The sequence below is a fragment of the Neodiprion virginianus genome, chromosome 3 (genome assembly GCF_021901495.1).
Source record: "Neodiprion virginianus isolate iyNeoVirg1 chromosome 3, iyNeoVirg1.1, whole genome shotgun sequence".
NCBI lineage: Eukaryota > Metazoa > Arthropoda > Insecta > Hymenoptera > Diprionidae > Neodiprion > Neodiprion virginianus.
Window position 1 is genome coordinate 760,501 of NC_060879.1, and position 15,897 is coordinate 776,397.

General features: G+C 40.1%; 2 protein-coding genes across 2 annotated transcripts; both read right to left on the reverse strand.

Annotated features, from left to right (window-relative positions):
- Positions 1 to 82: 82 nt before the first annotated feature.
- LOC124301515 (glutathione hydrolase 1 proenzyme-like) lies at positions 83 to 6,588 on the reverse strand. The gene is made up of 11 exons (XM_046756663.1): positions 6,493 to 6,588; positions 4,067 to 4,220; positions 3,307 to 3,431; positions 3,068 to 3,207; positions 2,676 to 2,908; positions 2,448 to 2,608; positions 2,090 to 2,310; positions 1,358 to 1,553; positions 1,100 to 1,265; positions 877 to 1,023; positions 83 to 791 (listed from the first exon to the last, which is right to left on the reverse strand). The coding sequence occupies exons 1-11, from the start codon at positions 6,498 to 6,500 to the stop codon at positions 603 to 605; spliced, it is 1,740 nt and encodes a 579-aa protein (XP_046612619.1). The 5' UTR covers positions 6,501 to 6,588; the 3' UTR covers positions 83 to 602.
- A 3,715-nt stretch (positions 6,589 to 10,303) lies between these two features.
- Positions 10,304 to 12,631, reverse strand: LOC124301522 (reticulocalbin-2). Its single transcript, XM_046756678.1, has 4 exons — positions 12,269 to 12,631; positions 12,010 to 12,157; positions 11,484 to 11,939; positions 10,304 to 11,388 (listed from the first exon to the last, which is right to left on the reverse strand). The coding sequence occupies exons 1-4, from the start codon at positions 12,486 to 12,488 to the stop codon at positions 11,217 to 11,219; spliced, it is 996 nt and encodes a 331-aa protein (XP_046612634.1). The 5' UTR covers positions 12,489 to 12,631; the 3' UTR covers positions 10,304 to 11,216.
- Positions 12,632 to 15,897: the final 3,266 nt, after the last annotated feature.

Consider the following 15,897-nt stretch of genomic DNA (forward strand, 5'->3'; position numbering starts at 1 on the left):
TGAAAGAAGCGTCACAAAATTGAATAAGAAAAAACAAACCGAATAAAAACGGACCAAAATGTGAAAAAAGTGTATCAACATCTACAATAGAAAGAATTACATTTCAATTTCATGACCAGCATTATCATATCAATTCGGAATATATAAAAAACGTACTGTTGTATATTCTTGATGAAAATCCGTTAACGCGTAACGCATCGCATCTGACCTTGTATACATTTTTAGTTGTGAATGTATCAGAAACGATACACATAATTATAGATATGTCAACGTGTATAGCGAAAAGAGCACTAAGAATTAATATTATGAGCCTAGTATCCATAATGCGACTAATATACCGCAGCGACTATATGGTTAGCTTATACATATCCTACGACATACCTACGCGATAGCGTATTTCACATTCATACGTTGTACACATGATACACGAATATTTACAAGAACACTACTGACACGAATCAGATATACTAAAACGAAGAATATAGTTTACTTTCTGTTTTTTAATTGCGGGTCACCAGCACCGAACGGCAATATTGTAGCATGAATACTGTTACTACGAAAACTCCCCCCCCCCCCCGGGCCCGTCTCGCTATTAGCTTTAATCAATATCCAGCCACAACTCCTTGTCGTCTATAATCGGAATTTGCTGTGACACTTCCATCTTGCACAGATATTCCCGTTATCGCGCTACCCAGTCCGGAGTAGGTGCTTGTCGTATGTCCAATCTCTTCCAAGTAGGCCAACACATTTGACGAAAATCCGTTCTCATTTTGAACAGTCATTGGATAGAGCTGAAAATGAAATTGAGTTGCGTGTCTGAACCGCTCAGTAAGACTCTGATGCAGATAGAATAAAATGAATAGATTGGCCACAGACCTGGTGATGAAGTCTCCGCGCATCGACGGCTTCCTTGATGTCGTATCCCAGCCACAAATTTAACAACATGGCAATACTGGTACCGCTAATAATTTTTGTGCCACCAGCACCTCCGATGACTAACCGGACTTTTTTGTTCTCGTCCACCTTGAATAAGTAAATTGAGTTGTGCGGCGAGGATTTTTGACCGTTTTGTTTCATCGACGTTCACGCGTTCACTTACCAGAATAGTCGGTATCATCGAACTTAGCGGGCGTTTCCCAGGCTCTATGTAATTCGCCGGCGATGCCGGTAGCCCGAAAGAGTTTGTGATATTGGGTGAGCTGAAGTCGTCCATCTCGTCGTTGAATATTATGCCGGTTGAATTTGAACGGATCATCGCTCCTAGCCTGGGAATTTTATAATGCAAGTCGATAAATTTGCGCTTAAAATTTCCGACTTTTTTGCCTTTCACCCGGGAAAATCCTCAATTATTACGTACACCTGATTGATCGTCGACGTAACCGACACCGCCGAGCCGTCGGGTGCCAAAACGGAAATGTGCGCTGTCCCGGATTCCCTCGTCCCCGATGTAACAGCACCGTAGAAAAGAGGGTCCGAGCTCGTCCAGTCGTCTTTGATCATCTCTCTTATGCTATCGGCGTACTCGCTCGATGTGAAGTTTGCAACGAGATCAGCTGCGGGAATAAAGATAACATCACGAACGAGCTCTTTGGTCCATGCGTCTCGCAGCTGCGACCAGAGTACGATTTAACTTTTTGAAGCATACACTTTTTCTTGTAGTGAAATTCCTTAAGACTGGTTATTTCGAGGGTTCTCGGGATCACTGATTTGAAAAATGGGATCAGATCTCGGGAATTATCAAAATTTAAAATGGCGCACTGAAAATGTGAAAGTGATAGGAATGGCTGGAAAATGCACACTCGGAGGTTTTTTGGGTCACCAAATACGATTGGATTCACCATTTTCAATATCACAATTTATTATATTACGACCCCAAAAACCCCCGAGTAACAAACTTCAATCGAATATGATCAATTTTTATATTTTTAGTCGGCGACATTGTATCCGCCAACTTGAATTTTGAAATTCCGGCATCGGATTTGTTTTTAGTGATACATGAGACGCTGTGTCGCAAAGGGTTAACGACATAAGGAGGTCGAATGAAATCTATAAAATCGATTCGGTGCCGCGTCATTCTTCCGCGTCTTACCGATATCGACGAAGTCCGGATCCCCAAGTTCCGTGCGCCTGGCGTATGCCCATTTATAAGTCTCGACTATCCGCTGCCACATGATCTCCTCCTCATCGACGGGAATCAGATTTTCCAGCACGTTCATTATGAAGGTTAAAATAACGCCTGAGCCCGGAGGTGGAGCCGAGTACATTGTGTAATTACCGATCATCGATTCGGTCGGCTCTTTCCATATCACACTGCAATCAAACTAAACGTTCCGTTTATTCGTTGCTTTGAGACCTGTGATATTTTTCGTGGATTACCGCGGATCACGATGAATTATATACGATGATTCACCGACATTTGGTAAATCTACACGAAATATGCAGAGTACCTGTAGTTACGGAGATCGTCCATCTGCAGAATACCACCAAAGGCCTGCACCTCCTCAGCCAACTGTTCGCCGATAGTCCCATTGTAGAAAACGTCCGCTCCCTGCTCCGATATGATTTTCAGAGTCTCCGCTAGTTTCGGTCTCTTGATTCGGTCGCCAGCCTAACAAGGTTTCAAAATTTTTATACATAGAGGATTTATTTGAAAAGAATCGTCGAGCTCGTCTCACCAGCCAAACACTGCCCGTGTCGGGATTTATCAGAATTTCCGCCATTGTGGGCTCGGCCAGGATTTGTTCCTTTTTAGTCTCAAGGTACGCTGCCAAGTAATCCGTGACGATGCTCCCTTCCTCGCAGAGCTCGATTGTCGCGTTGAAAAGCTCGACCCAAGGCAGCCGGCCGAATTTTTGATGGGCCTCCCAATAGCCGAGAAGTTCTCCGGGAACGGCGACGGCTAGACCCCCTGGAATTATCGTTCAAGAGCGCTGTGCGATTAATCGACGATTTTGATTAATCGAAACTGTCGCTTCGATTAATATACCGAATGACCTGCAGAATTATTATGAGGCAACATCGATCAATCGTATAATCGAAAAAAACGTATATGTATTCCGCCTCTTACCGTACATGGAGAGAGTCGAATTTCCTCCATACATGTTTTGCGTTGCCAATGACGGAGCTGTTTCTCTGGCGTCCAGATAGTAAGCAGACTCGGTAGCTGCATCCCATATCGTCATAAAGAAACCTCCGCCGAGTCCCATGCTGCATGGAGCCGGAAATACACGTGGATGTTTCGTTTAGTTTCATTGTAGTAAAAAGTGTGGACTATGAATTGGAGGGGAAAAAAGATTGCTCGTTTACCTGTGAAGACAAGCGACTCCCTCGCACAGCAAAGCGGCGATTGCGGCGTCGATAGCCGAGCCGTTTCTCGCCAATATATCCGATCCGATTTGTGCACATTCTTGTCCGTTGGTTGTGACGGCAGCCTGCGTTTCATTTTGTGACGAAAAAATAATAACGTTGAATCGAGCACAAGTTAGTGCTGTGCGATTAACGATTAATCCGAATTAATTTAGTTTTTGATTAATCGTTTTTCGAAGCTGTCGATTAGTCGATTAATTGGAGAAACTATTTACCGAAATCGTCGATTAATCGCATAGCACTAGTGCAAGTGCGCGGAAAGAAATTTTTGGTTGCGACTCACCACACATGTTATTGACTATTTTTATTTTTTACCAAAACAAAACAAAAAAGAAAATATAGTACTGGTTACAAAATGGAATTGAGTTTTGTAGACGTAATCAGAATATCTATCATCTGCAATTATACTTGGTCACTGTTACTATAATTTCGCGTAACTGTTGCGAAAATATGATTTTGGTGCAACAATGAATTAATGTTGGTAACTCATTCAACTGAGAAAGAACAGAAAACTGAATACACTGATTTCGCGTTGAAATTACCAGAAAATATACTAATGACAAATATAATCGCACAAAATAGTCACTTGTTCCTATAGTTTTCTTGCGATTCCAACAATATTGAAACAGTTACTGCGACGATATCTATTTTATAATAATTTTCTACTACCTAACTTTTCGCAAAGGCCGATTTAACGTACCTGCGAATAACGACCGAGGACCGAATCGCTGACGTATTTTCCGTCCGAAGAATCGTCGTCTCCGCTACCGGCAGTGGCAACCAGGATGACGATAACAATTATTACGATAATTACGACAGCGCCGATCCCTGCGACGAGAAGCTTCTTCTTTGACCTGAATCGACGATTCGGTAATGTAGGATTGTACGGGCGTAATGTAGTTGAAAGGCAAAAATAAAGCGAAACAAGCAAAAAAAGAGAAAAAAAAACACACACACAAACAAGAAAGAAACAGCGTAACAGCCGAGATATGGTAATGGTAATAATTATTCAGGAAATAGAGTGATATGTGTAATCGTAGAGTGTAATACTATACCGTTATATGTTTAAATACATCTACATGTTTAGTCAAATTTTAATTGAAGGTGATCGAGGTGATAGCGAAATTTTCTGCGACTAACTTGTTGCTCGACACGAACAATTTAAGTAATACATTGATTGATATTCGAAGTGATAAGTCTTACGTACGTTGAAAAAGTTGTTCTGATCGTAGACTTGGGTTATAAAGATATCGTGATTAAGATAAAAAGTGCTGTAATAACTACGGGTATAATACAATTAAGTATGTAACGTTGTAGTTTGAGAAACAAAATATGTATTTCCTTCAGTTGTGCAACCAGCCGCGACTGATTGTCTGCGTGCCGTAAAAGAAGGACTTATATATTATTATTGTGTTATCGCGATGTGTACGCAAATGGCGAGAAAACTGTGCAATGGAAACTCGGACCTTGCATTTTATCTGCTAAATACGCTGTACAAGAATTTTCAATTCCGATGTATTACACAAAAATTGGAACATACGACGTTTTGTGTATAAGGTGTACTATACAATGATCTTTTATTCATTGCAGTATCAATCAAGTTGCGTGCTACTATTTATAAAATCAGATAAATCATACATGTATCGTATAAACAAGGTTGAAGTTAGTAAAGTTATCGTAACAAAACTATTCTTAATTTGACAATGATTTTTAAGGGACCAAGATTTCGGAATATCAATGTGTTTTGTTTTATTACGGTTTACTGAATTTCAGACGATACCTAAAGTTGCGAAATAATGGTTATTTCTCAGTATGAATAGTTGCTATATCGTTACTATCTTCAGTATGATTATTATCAACGATTCGAGTCTGCGCCTTGGGTGAGAATTGCGGAGTTGTATTAGAATGAAAACACACACACACACACATCTCGTACACACATTTACCATTTCAATTGACCAATTGTTTGTGATTCGCGCTAAATATTTTAGTGTCCTCGTCCTGACTTTCCAATGAAACAATTGATACTTTGTGTACCTATAGAACCGTTTACACTATGCAGCAGCCTCGAGTATATTGTATACGTATACATTTCAAGAATGATTGTTGGCAGCTGTGTCAAGTTTGCCCAGTATTCAATAATATATCCTTTTGTAAACGAATACACGAGACGTTGAAACCCGTCTAAACAAGTATACAGTGTATACATTAGCAGAGGTGCGCCACACGTATAAATGGAAGCGAATAACGTGCAGAAAACTTTTCCATATAAAGGCTGACCGATCTGGACTCCTCGCAGATTCAAATCAAAATCGTGTGCACAATTCTCGTCGAGGAATTACGAATTATGTATTATTATATTATTATATTACGTATGACGAATTATAATATTTATAATTTTTCCGAACCACTTGAAGACGAGTTCGCTTGGTTAAAACTGGTTGTCTCCTAATATAAAGCAATCATATTCGGAAGGTAGGTGTAAATAATGGCGTTGCGTTACACCTTACATGTCAAGTTTCAAACAATATACGAGCCGGAGTGAACTGATATCGAGATCAGTTAAACATGGCTCTGCATGACGTGGAAATTTTATCCCTCCTCGGATAATGAATAAGAATTACTTGCTTCTAAATCTATCGACTGTAAACTGGCTCCAGTGTTTTGCTGATACGTAATACAATCATTGCCATTGGCGAGTCTAATGTACGTAGATGAGTCGTATCTACACAAAGCATACAATTACACCGTACAAATAATTTCTGTATACATACATATATATATATACTCGTGATATAATTGTATCGCGACAGCTTGTAGACCACTGCTAACGAGAGTAAAAAAAAAAAAAAAACCCGTACACGAATCACAGGATAGATCCTCGATGATTTTACTGTAGTATCAGTGAATCGTACTAAAATTTCACCGTCTGCACTAATTCGCCTATATTTCGTCCTGACACAAATACTTTTTCGCTGCTCAAGTATCGTTAAACGAGTCGAATCAATCATTTCTTAAATTTCTTATAAATTTAAAATCTTAGAATGAGTCAGAGAGTAATTTGATCGAGCGGTTTATTTATTTTCAAGAGCACCATGCATGCACAGATGTTACGTGTGTACCAACCCAATCATTCTGGAAAGAGCGCGTGGCCAAAGACTTGTACTATCGTCGACAAACCGGCACCAACTAACTCTCTAAACTGAACTCGTCACGTAGGTAATCGTTTCTTTTATACCAGCGTCGACTCACCGTCGATCCCCCCTTTCGACTTACTGCCTGCTCCGTTCGCGATTCGCGATTTGACTGATTGCATGGCGCTCTTCCGATGCAGCCGCAGTTGTTGGATCTTCCGGCAGACATGATCGGCCAGTTTCAGGTGCAGCTGCTTATGCTGATGCAGAGGGTCCAGTGCATTCCGCATATTCGTATTATATTCGTTTTATTTTATACTCTATCGCTGCGTTATCGGCGTGGATTAAACAGGCACGGAAAAATAAAACAAAATGGACTGTAACAAAGACTAGAACTAGGAAACCGACTGAAAGTGACCGCAAAATACAATATAGATATGTATTTTGGTGCGTTGATGCTGTATCCGTGGCCAATGGTGCGCCATCATCCCATTTTTTAAATTTGCAAAAAAAAAAAAACACGTCATATCACTGCGAAACTTCAAATTCATGTTTACACGTTTACACGTCATGCTGGCCCTGCTTACAGTGCAATTTTCGGTATTTGAGGGTGTTTTTTTGGCAATTTAAAAATGGAGTTGTTGGAGCAATTTGCCGTTTTTAAAGGCAGTTTTTGATTATTACAAAAAAATGGTGTGTGTTCGATTATCTCTGTCCCCGAATTCGGATTCAGCACGTCAAAATACGTAAGAATTCATAGGACTACTTTTCGCTACAGACAACTTTATTTTTTTTGTGCCTTTGTGTTCGTTAAACCGATTGCAGGTATGTCAGACTTTAATCTATATCGTTGAATTATTTTAAAGTACTTTCTGTATCGTTCTCAACGCATATTTGTATGTACAGATTACGGACCGCGACGTTACTGAATACCTTATACGGGCAAAATTAGTTGATGACGTCAATGATCTACGACTGCAGAATTGGCGTTAGGTCGTTTCAGTTACTAATTACATCGTGGAATCAAAAAATTTAATTAGTCGAAAAATAATTTACACCTATGTTCTCTTCTTGCAATTCAACGTTTATTAACAAAGATATAGCAGTTTCAAACTGACGCGTGAAGTCACAATGTGCATAGATGTAGTTATACTAAAATGTGAACATTATGACGTCACGCAAATTCAACTGGCAATATCATTGTTAATAAACGTTGAATTGAAAAAAGAAAAAATACGTCTCGGTTATTTTTCGTCATTCTGTCTGAAGGACTTGCCAGATGGTATTTCTTCGGAAATTTTCATTCACCGACATAATTGTGTTACGCTTATGCTATGTTCGTGTATATCTGTTGAGTCGGAAAATTGTACCATGTGGTTATACTGTCTGTATTTGTCAATAACCGTGTGTCTTGATCTGTGGGGAGAGATAACAGTATTGTACAAACTGACGCATAATTGAAGAGGAGAATTAAAGAAATCTGTTGGCACAATTTAAAAAGAATTAAAACAAATCCTTTATAAAGTACATTTCTGCCATGGTCAATATTTTCTAAATAAATTTTTTTTCTACATAGTTTCTTTTTCTGTATTATGATGTGGTTTGCAAGTTTGAACTAATTTGTAGCTGTATTTAGATCTTAACTACTGCATTTGATGTGTAACATGTTATCGGTCGGTGTGTGGCATTTGGTGGGACTAATTTCGTGAATGCGAGGAGAATGTGCAACCGGAAGTAGGGAGAAACGTGCGCTTTTCCATTTATTCAATTTACTATAATGCGATTTTTCATACACAAATGTGTTTAAAAATTGTTTTAAATTCTTAAATTTTTCCCGTTATCGAGGATAGATGTTACGCACCTTTGCTGACTACTCTAAGACTCGCGAAATATTTTTATTAGTCATTATTGTAATTTTGAACATCATAGCTACAAATTCGTTCATGTAACACGGCGATTAGAATTCGAATGAGCGTTAGATGATTAATTCGGAAGGATAGTGTGAAAGATAACCCCCAAGGTTCGTCTCGCAATTTTTATTACTTAAACGAATGTCGAGTTATTGCAATAAAAAGAGCGATAAGTTAAATTTAAGTTACTGTTGAGTGATGTGATGAATGTTGAATAAAAACGCAATAATTTTGCGTAACATTGACGGTTAATTACACGTTGGCCATTAGTTATTATTGTATCAACTCAAGATGAGAATCTAGAAACGTCGAATTACACGCTTTTTCGTAATTACGTAATAACGTATCAATGTCATGCAGTTAAAATATATCGACTATAAATTTTGTACGTCTTTTAACTTTAAAAAAAAAAATGTAATTGTACACTAAGCATAATAAGCACGTAATTTTCTGATTTCCTCTTCGATTAATTGATAATTTAGAAATAGGCCTAGATGTGAACTATTAAATCATTTTCTTAGGCTCTCGCCAAATTTAGCGGCCTAATCTATATCCATCAGTTACGCTATTAGCTGTGCTTCGAATTTATTTGGAATAGTTCAGAATTGTACGCGAATGAAATAATAGGGCCGATCTAGCTCCGTTTACGATGAAATGTAAATAAATTGAGTATGAAAGGCGCCAAATGGCACCTAGTGGTTTTCTTCAATCAACGAGTACATCATGCAAATGTTCACAGAAATTATACAAATTGTTTAATACAACGTGTTTGTAATTGCCGATATCATCGCATAAAATAGCTACACGTCTCTAATAATTCTCCATGAGATTGGACAGCCGAAAATTTGTTCTCGTCTATTTTTTACTACAAAATTTCCTCAAGGTCTCTTTGGGATTATAAAATATGAACTGCCTTGACAAGCGCCTGCCCTTAACGATCTTATTTAAACGATGGATGTTTTATCGCATCGCGTGACGCAGAACTTGTGTACGCTTTATTCGGTGTTTGTACATCTGCCAGAATGAAAGAGAGAAAAAAATGTACTTGGGATTTTGCGCTCGAGTCACAGTGATATTAACGCGTAGGTATGCATAATTTCGAGTTTCGCGTGTATGATAAATTTCCAGATCAAGAACGACGAATCGTCTATGCGTCTACACCGCATGTTAACATACAAAATATTACTTACGTAAGTATGGTAAGATCACTTATTACCGCGGCGTCGTTTCATGTCAAGTGTGCTTAACGAGCCTGTTAGACGAAATACAGACTAGTGGACCGTCGCTGGAAAAGGTTTCATTGTCAGATTGTGCCGCACGACTAATACTCATTGCATCTTTAATTATTTGTAATTGTTAACACGAGTGTATGCTGGTATATCCCCATATCCTCTTTGATGGGACGAATCGTGCGCCTGGCATATGCTTACAGGGATGCGCGAGTGTATGGCGGGTTTTCTATGTGCGGGCGACAAATGTAATTTTAATCATGGTGTGGGAAAACAAGGTGTGCTCTAAACGATGATGCCCAGTAGCAAAGTCAATTGATCCCCACGTGACGTCACGACAGAGATTGCGTATCTGTCCCAAAAAGTACAACATCACCTCAGTAACCGATTATTTAACATTTGAATATTATTCCTTAGTAGTAGGATTTGGCGGACGTTAGAATGAATAGCTTTCAAAAATAGTGTTCAAAATGGCATCATGTGGGGAGCACGTTCTCATTAGAAGAAGCAGCAATGATGCTTGAGAACACATCTATGTCCTTACACCATAAGTTGACTAGTTTTTTTTTTTTTTTTAAACAATTCACGTCTAAATGATTTTCTTTCAAGTGAAAGCCCTAATATTTTGAATAAAAATGATTGTAATAATTAATAACGCACGTAATTATGGCAATATAACCATCAATATATATATGTGTATTTGTTACACGATGGATTCATAAAATTACGTCTCGTAATATATTAATGAGTTTGTAACATATCAAACAAATGATATAAATATTATATGTATTACAAATTTTGCATTATACGAATATGTTTACTTATTAGCTACCGATACTTGTCTTGACAAATATTTCACGATATCTTCGACATATATACTTTTTTTTCTCACACCTTGATATCGAAGTAAGAAGAAACAGCCGGAGAATTGACCGAAATTTTATTTCGTACTAGTTTTTTGTGCATCTGCTTGATGCGATAACGTGTTAACGGACTAATTAAAATAATGATATCGAATCCGGACGATTTATACTTCGATATAAATAGTGTATTTTACAAAATTGTGAGGACTGTGAAATTGATATTGTGCTGAGTAAATTCTTTATGATCGATAGTACGCAATTTATGCCTACATACCCAGGATCCATATTAAGAGAGAAAAAAAAAAAAATAATCATGTCGGGCTGAAATTGTTACAGATTGGAAGACTCTCGGGAATTTACATTCTTTGTTCAGCTTTGGCTTTGATGCTTAAATTAGACGATGACGACGGCGCGAAAGAGGTGTTGTAATACTTTTTTCACCACGCAGCTAAGCGCATTCTTGCAGATACTCGACACCTCGTAAAACTTTACGACGATAATAATAATAAAATGCTTCTGAGCAATAAATTGAGACTGAACTATTTGTGAGTGAATTGTGAAATGTCGTAATAAATAATGCACAATGATAATGAAGAGAAATTGGAGGAAAATATAAGACTTGAATCAACTTACATTAGTTGTAGGAATAAAACAATTCGCGAGGATTGTGCGCGTATGATTTTTTTCTTATGCTGCATACCTCTCTAATGATGATTACAGTTCGTCTTTAAAATTTTCAATATTGTGCAAATGTTCTCCGTAGTCCGTAGCTTCGCTTCCTACGAACACGTCGTGATGGTCCAATATTTCTTCAAAGGATAATCTATCGTCGTGATCGTCGTCGGATGCTGCGAAAAGGTGATCCGACTCCTGCGTAGCTATGTCTCTGTTGGAGAAAGAATAGTAATCGAATGAATCAAACATATTTGTACAACGATAATTTAAAACAAGTGTAATGAAAAAAAGACTAGCGATTCCTACTCGTTGCTGGGCACAAGCCATGCGAGAATCTCCTCAGAATCAAGTCTGCCGTCTCCGTTTTTGTCGTAATCATGGTCGAACTTGTCCTTCTCAACTAGAAGCCATTCCTTATCCTCGCCCCTTGCTCTGTCACCCAAGAACTCTTGGAAGCTGATGAATCCATCCTTGTCAGTGTCCTTGTCATCCAGGGCCTGCTGCAGAAGTAGCGGAAACATCCTCGCAGTTTCCTCAGGGTGCGTGTACGCCTTGAATTCATCGGCATCCAAGTATCCATCTCCGTCCAGATCGGCAGCGTTGAAAGTGGCCTTGTCGTCCTGTATCAGCTTGTCATCCTCGGCCAAGTCCTCAGGATCCGATCCGTAAGTGTCCTGGAGAATCTCGTCCCAGCTGACTCTGCCATCTTCGTTAGCGTCTGCATCGTCCAAACGATCCTCCGACTCCTCGGTAGAAAGCATGCTACGCAACGTAACAAAAATTTTGACATAACGAAGTGTTTCGCAAGCTTCAATTGAATGTCCAAGTGTACCTGAACGAGCGAAGGATCCAAGCTTTTAGCTCATTTCTCTCGATGTATTGATCGTTGTTCAGGTCCATCTTTGTGAGCAGAATTCCTAGTCGTTCCTTCGCTGTCTCCGGCGGTAACTTGTCGAATTCTTCGGCTTGCTTCACGCTTCCTGTAAGAGAATGTCAGAAAATAGATTGAGAAAATAAACAAATGAACGGTATACCACGACGTATGCCGAGAAAAATCGACGCGTAGGTTGTCCAATCGAAATTCTCCTCACCGAGTATGGCTTCGTGATCAAACTCTTGGTGATGATCGCCATCGGCGTAATGCTCGACGTCTCTGGGGCTGAAGGCTCCGTCTTCGGTCCTTTCGTGGCTGGCGGCATCTTTGTTGCTGTGATGAGTGTGAATGTGAGCTGAGGCCGCCTCGGTAGTAAGAATTTCTCGAAACAGGCATATACCCACGATCAGCAGTTGCCGCAATTTTAACTTAACCATTTTATGCGCCTGAAAACAAACGGGGGCGGATCTAAGCACCGCCTCTACGCAATCACCAAGATTTATTAATGTAACCTCAAAGCGCTACAAAATTACTCTACCGAAATCTGACAGTAGTATGCCGGCCTCGAGATTCGAGACTGGTGCGCGACACTTGAAACTCAAGACTGCGCGCAACAATCAAGGTTCGAGTTAAATGTATCGAAGTTCGAGATGATAATTCACTCCCCGCCTTGTTGCACGCAACTTACGATACACGATATTCGGTCGATGCACGCCTGTGAGTTATGCAATTGGTAATACATGACTTACGCCTGAGTGTATGCAACTCAACGTACACGTCATTAGGTGTTGACGATGACCATTGAGTTAAAACTAATCAATTCATCGATCAATCGAGTACGAAAAAATGTTTGGACGCGACTCGGTTGAATCGGTGAAAATTAATCGATTATTTCATATTTTTTTGAAACGGTGGTATGAAACCAAATATTTTTCAACTTCAGGTAAAAATATTAATTTATCTTTCCCTTATTATATCAAATTTGTTAGTAAGCAAGACAATGATAATAATTGATACTTTAATCACATAAATTGATATTGTATTGCATCGTTCAATGGGAGTAATAAGCAAAAAACGATTGTGAGGAAACATAATCGAGTCGGTCGATTCATCGAGTTTGAAAAATAATCAGTTATACTCGATTAATCGGGAAAAAATAATCAATTTAATTGAAAATAGAATAATATTGGTAATTCTTAGTGAATGCCGTCACTATCTTCAATAATTTTGCAGATCCACTTTCTTGTTTTGTATGGTTCAAATTTTTTGTTTTTTGTAACACAGAATCTTCACAAGTTACGATTTTCTGCGAATCTTATTTGAACGCTTGGGTTGCGAAATGTGCCGTAAATAAATCTGTAAATTCAGACTCTCTGTTTTACCAGTTTTTTTATACAGACAAACTAGCAAGGCACTTTTTGTGGATATTTTCAAAAGAATCATGATTCTCCAAAGGCGAAGTTCTCAAGCGCGTTTGTATCAAGGGCTTCAAAGTTTATTACAGCAAAGTATTCACGACTTATAAAACTATAAGACGACTGAATTGATCCGTGCTTTTTATATGTATAAAAAAAATACTCGAAACTATGGTGAAAATAAATTCCCACAGCATTTTCAAACTACTCCAGCTAGCCGATGACGATCTTGATACTATTCTTCAGTGAACAGAATAAGCGTAGCCTGACTGCGAGGTGGGGGTGAGAGCTCGAGGGCAGGGATAATAATTAGTCATAGTGCAGTGCGCTAACAGCGGCACTGTGCTAGAGTGCCTCTCTCGCCAGCCAAGTCGAAACGAACTTTGGATTTGAAGCGAATCTCGCTTGTATATAGGATGCTCGACAATTCTCGGACAATGACGATCATCGCGCAATGTTGTGCAACTCTCCTCGCCCCTCCGGATCCTTAATCCCCGCCAAATGATCGCCAAAATATAAATGTCAACACGCCATTCGGATATCTACATCGGTAAAAAAGTATTATTATCTCATCACCTGCAGAGGGTCAGTCACCTGATGATTCGCGTCCGAAAGAATTTGCGGTATATAATATCCGTCAAACGGGTCGAAAAGTTTCCCCCTTTTTCACGCCTTTTCTCCACTCGAAATCGTGCATGGAACTGTCACTCAGGTAGCACACTGTTGGCTGTTATTTGACTTCATATCGACAGAAATTCTCAGTCAACTGTTCCAAATCAACTGAGAATAAGCATATTATAAGCCGATCGCTGACTCCACACTGACTAAGAGTACGGGAATGTCCTCTGAAATGTCATGGTAAAGGCAACACCCGACGACGTCAACTATTATTAGGTTTTCAGTTGACTCTGAGCAGTCAAGACAAAAAGGCAATAATTTGCAAGTAGGTTAATTACGTGGACCAATAGTCAGCTGGCGTCAAGTATGAGATAACGATTAGTCAGTCTAACTGCCACCAGACATTGACGTTCATTTGGCACACGAATGCGGTCACATAAACAATTATTAGTCTGAAAAACGTGAAAAACATTTGACTCGACTTTCCAGCGGTAACTATAATAATGTGACAACGGGTTGTCCAGTCGAATTGCCTTGTACTTGGCATTTCAGAGGACATTCGTAAACATGAAATACCTATACCGCATGTCGACTTTAAGCCCAGTTTTCTGCCGATCTATAGCCGTTCAGAAATAGCCAAACTTTACTTAAACATAATTTGGCAAAACGTCAACTTTTTGTATTCGAATGATAGTTAAAACTTCTGGATAAGTGTGCCACCTGGGTCATAATATACCTCGTGACGATCAGGGGGAGAAAATCGAAATTTCAGGACACCCTGTAGCGCTGAGATATCGTAAGGTACGTTTATCGCAGGTGCGGAGAAATCCGGAGGACGAGGAGGAATAGGAGGCAGTGATGGAGGAGGAGGAAGAGGAGGAAGAGAGAAGTACGGAACGCGGCAGAGCGAAACGACGACCGGCCACCCGTATCTCCGGCAAGGAGGAGAACTCGGATTGTGAAGCCTAGACGCGAGGTTTACCCGTCGACTTGATTCTCGCGAGGCGGGCATGCAGAGCTTCCCTTGGCCTCTTGCCTTGAAAAGTAGACAAATCAACCTTAGCGAATGCACGGAGCTGGAATCGGTACCAACCAAGAGAGGTTGCGAAAACGCGAAACCGTTCGCCGGACGTGAAATCATCTACGACGCTGCTCCCTATAACTCACGATGGACAGTTGGTGATAAGTTGCGGTTGTGGCGTCGTTCCTTAGCGCTCTGGTACCGACATTAGAAAGTTGTCCTAAAAGAGACTTCTACCAAAACAATGAGCACCATGGGAATTACGGTAACGCCAAGCCAGCTCGTCGACAGCCGTTGAAAATCTAGATCGCTGCAGCGGCAGCGGCGACTACGTTCTCAGCTTTTCATAAAAACGGAGGAACAACTGGGACGTGCCCTTTACTCCCAGCGTGCCACTTCTGCCGTTCCTTAGATTATATCCTTGCGCAGGGAAACTTGGCGTTTCCTTCCGTGCATGGCAACTGCAACTGCAACTGCACCGGCAACAGGTGTCGACGAAGGCGATTCACCTGCGGCCATTGCCATGTTCGTCGCGCGAGTTTTCTCCGATAGAACTTTAAGGGAGACGAGCAAACGTACCGCCTCAAAGGCGAGAGTGAGAGAGAGAAAGAAAGAAAGAAAGAAAGAGAGAGAGAGAGAGAGAGGGGAGGGAAAAAAATGGTATGCGCGTCGTGGAAACAGCCTGATTGATGGGCATCCATATTTCTAATTCTCGCTACCTGTTCTCCGCGTGCGTCTTTTCCTCCGCACGTAGGTACCGTAACGTTACGCGTAACGTTGCGTATCGGTGCG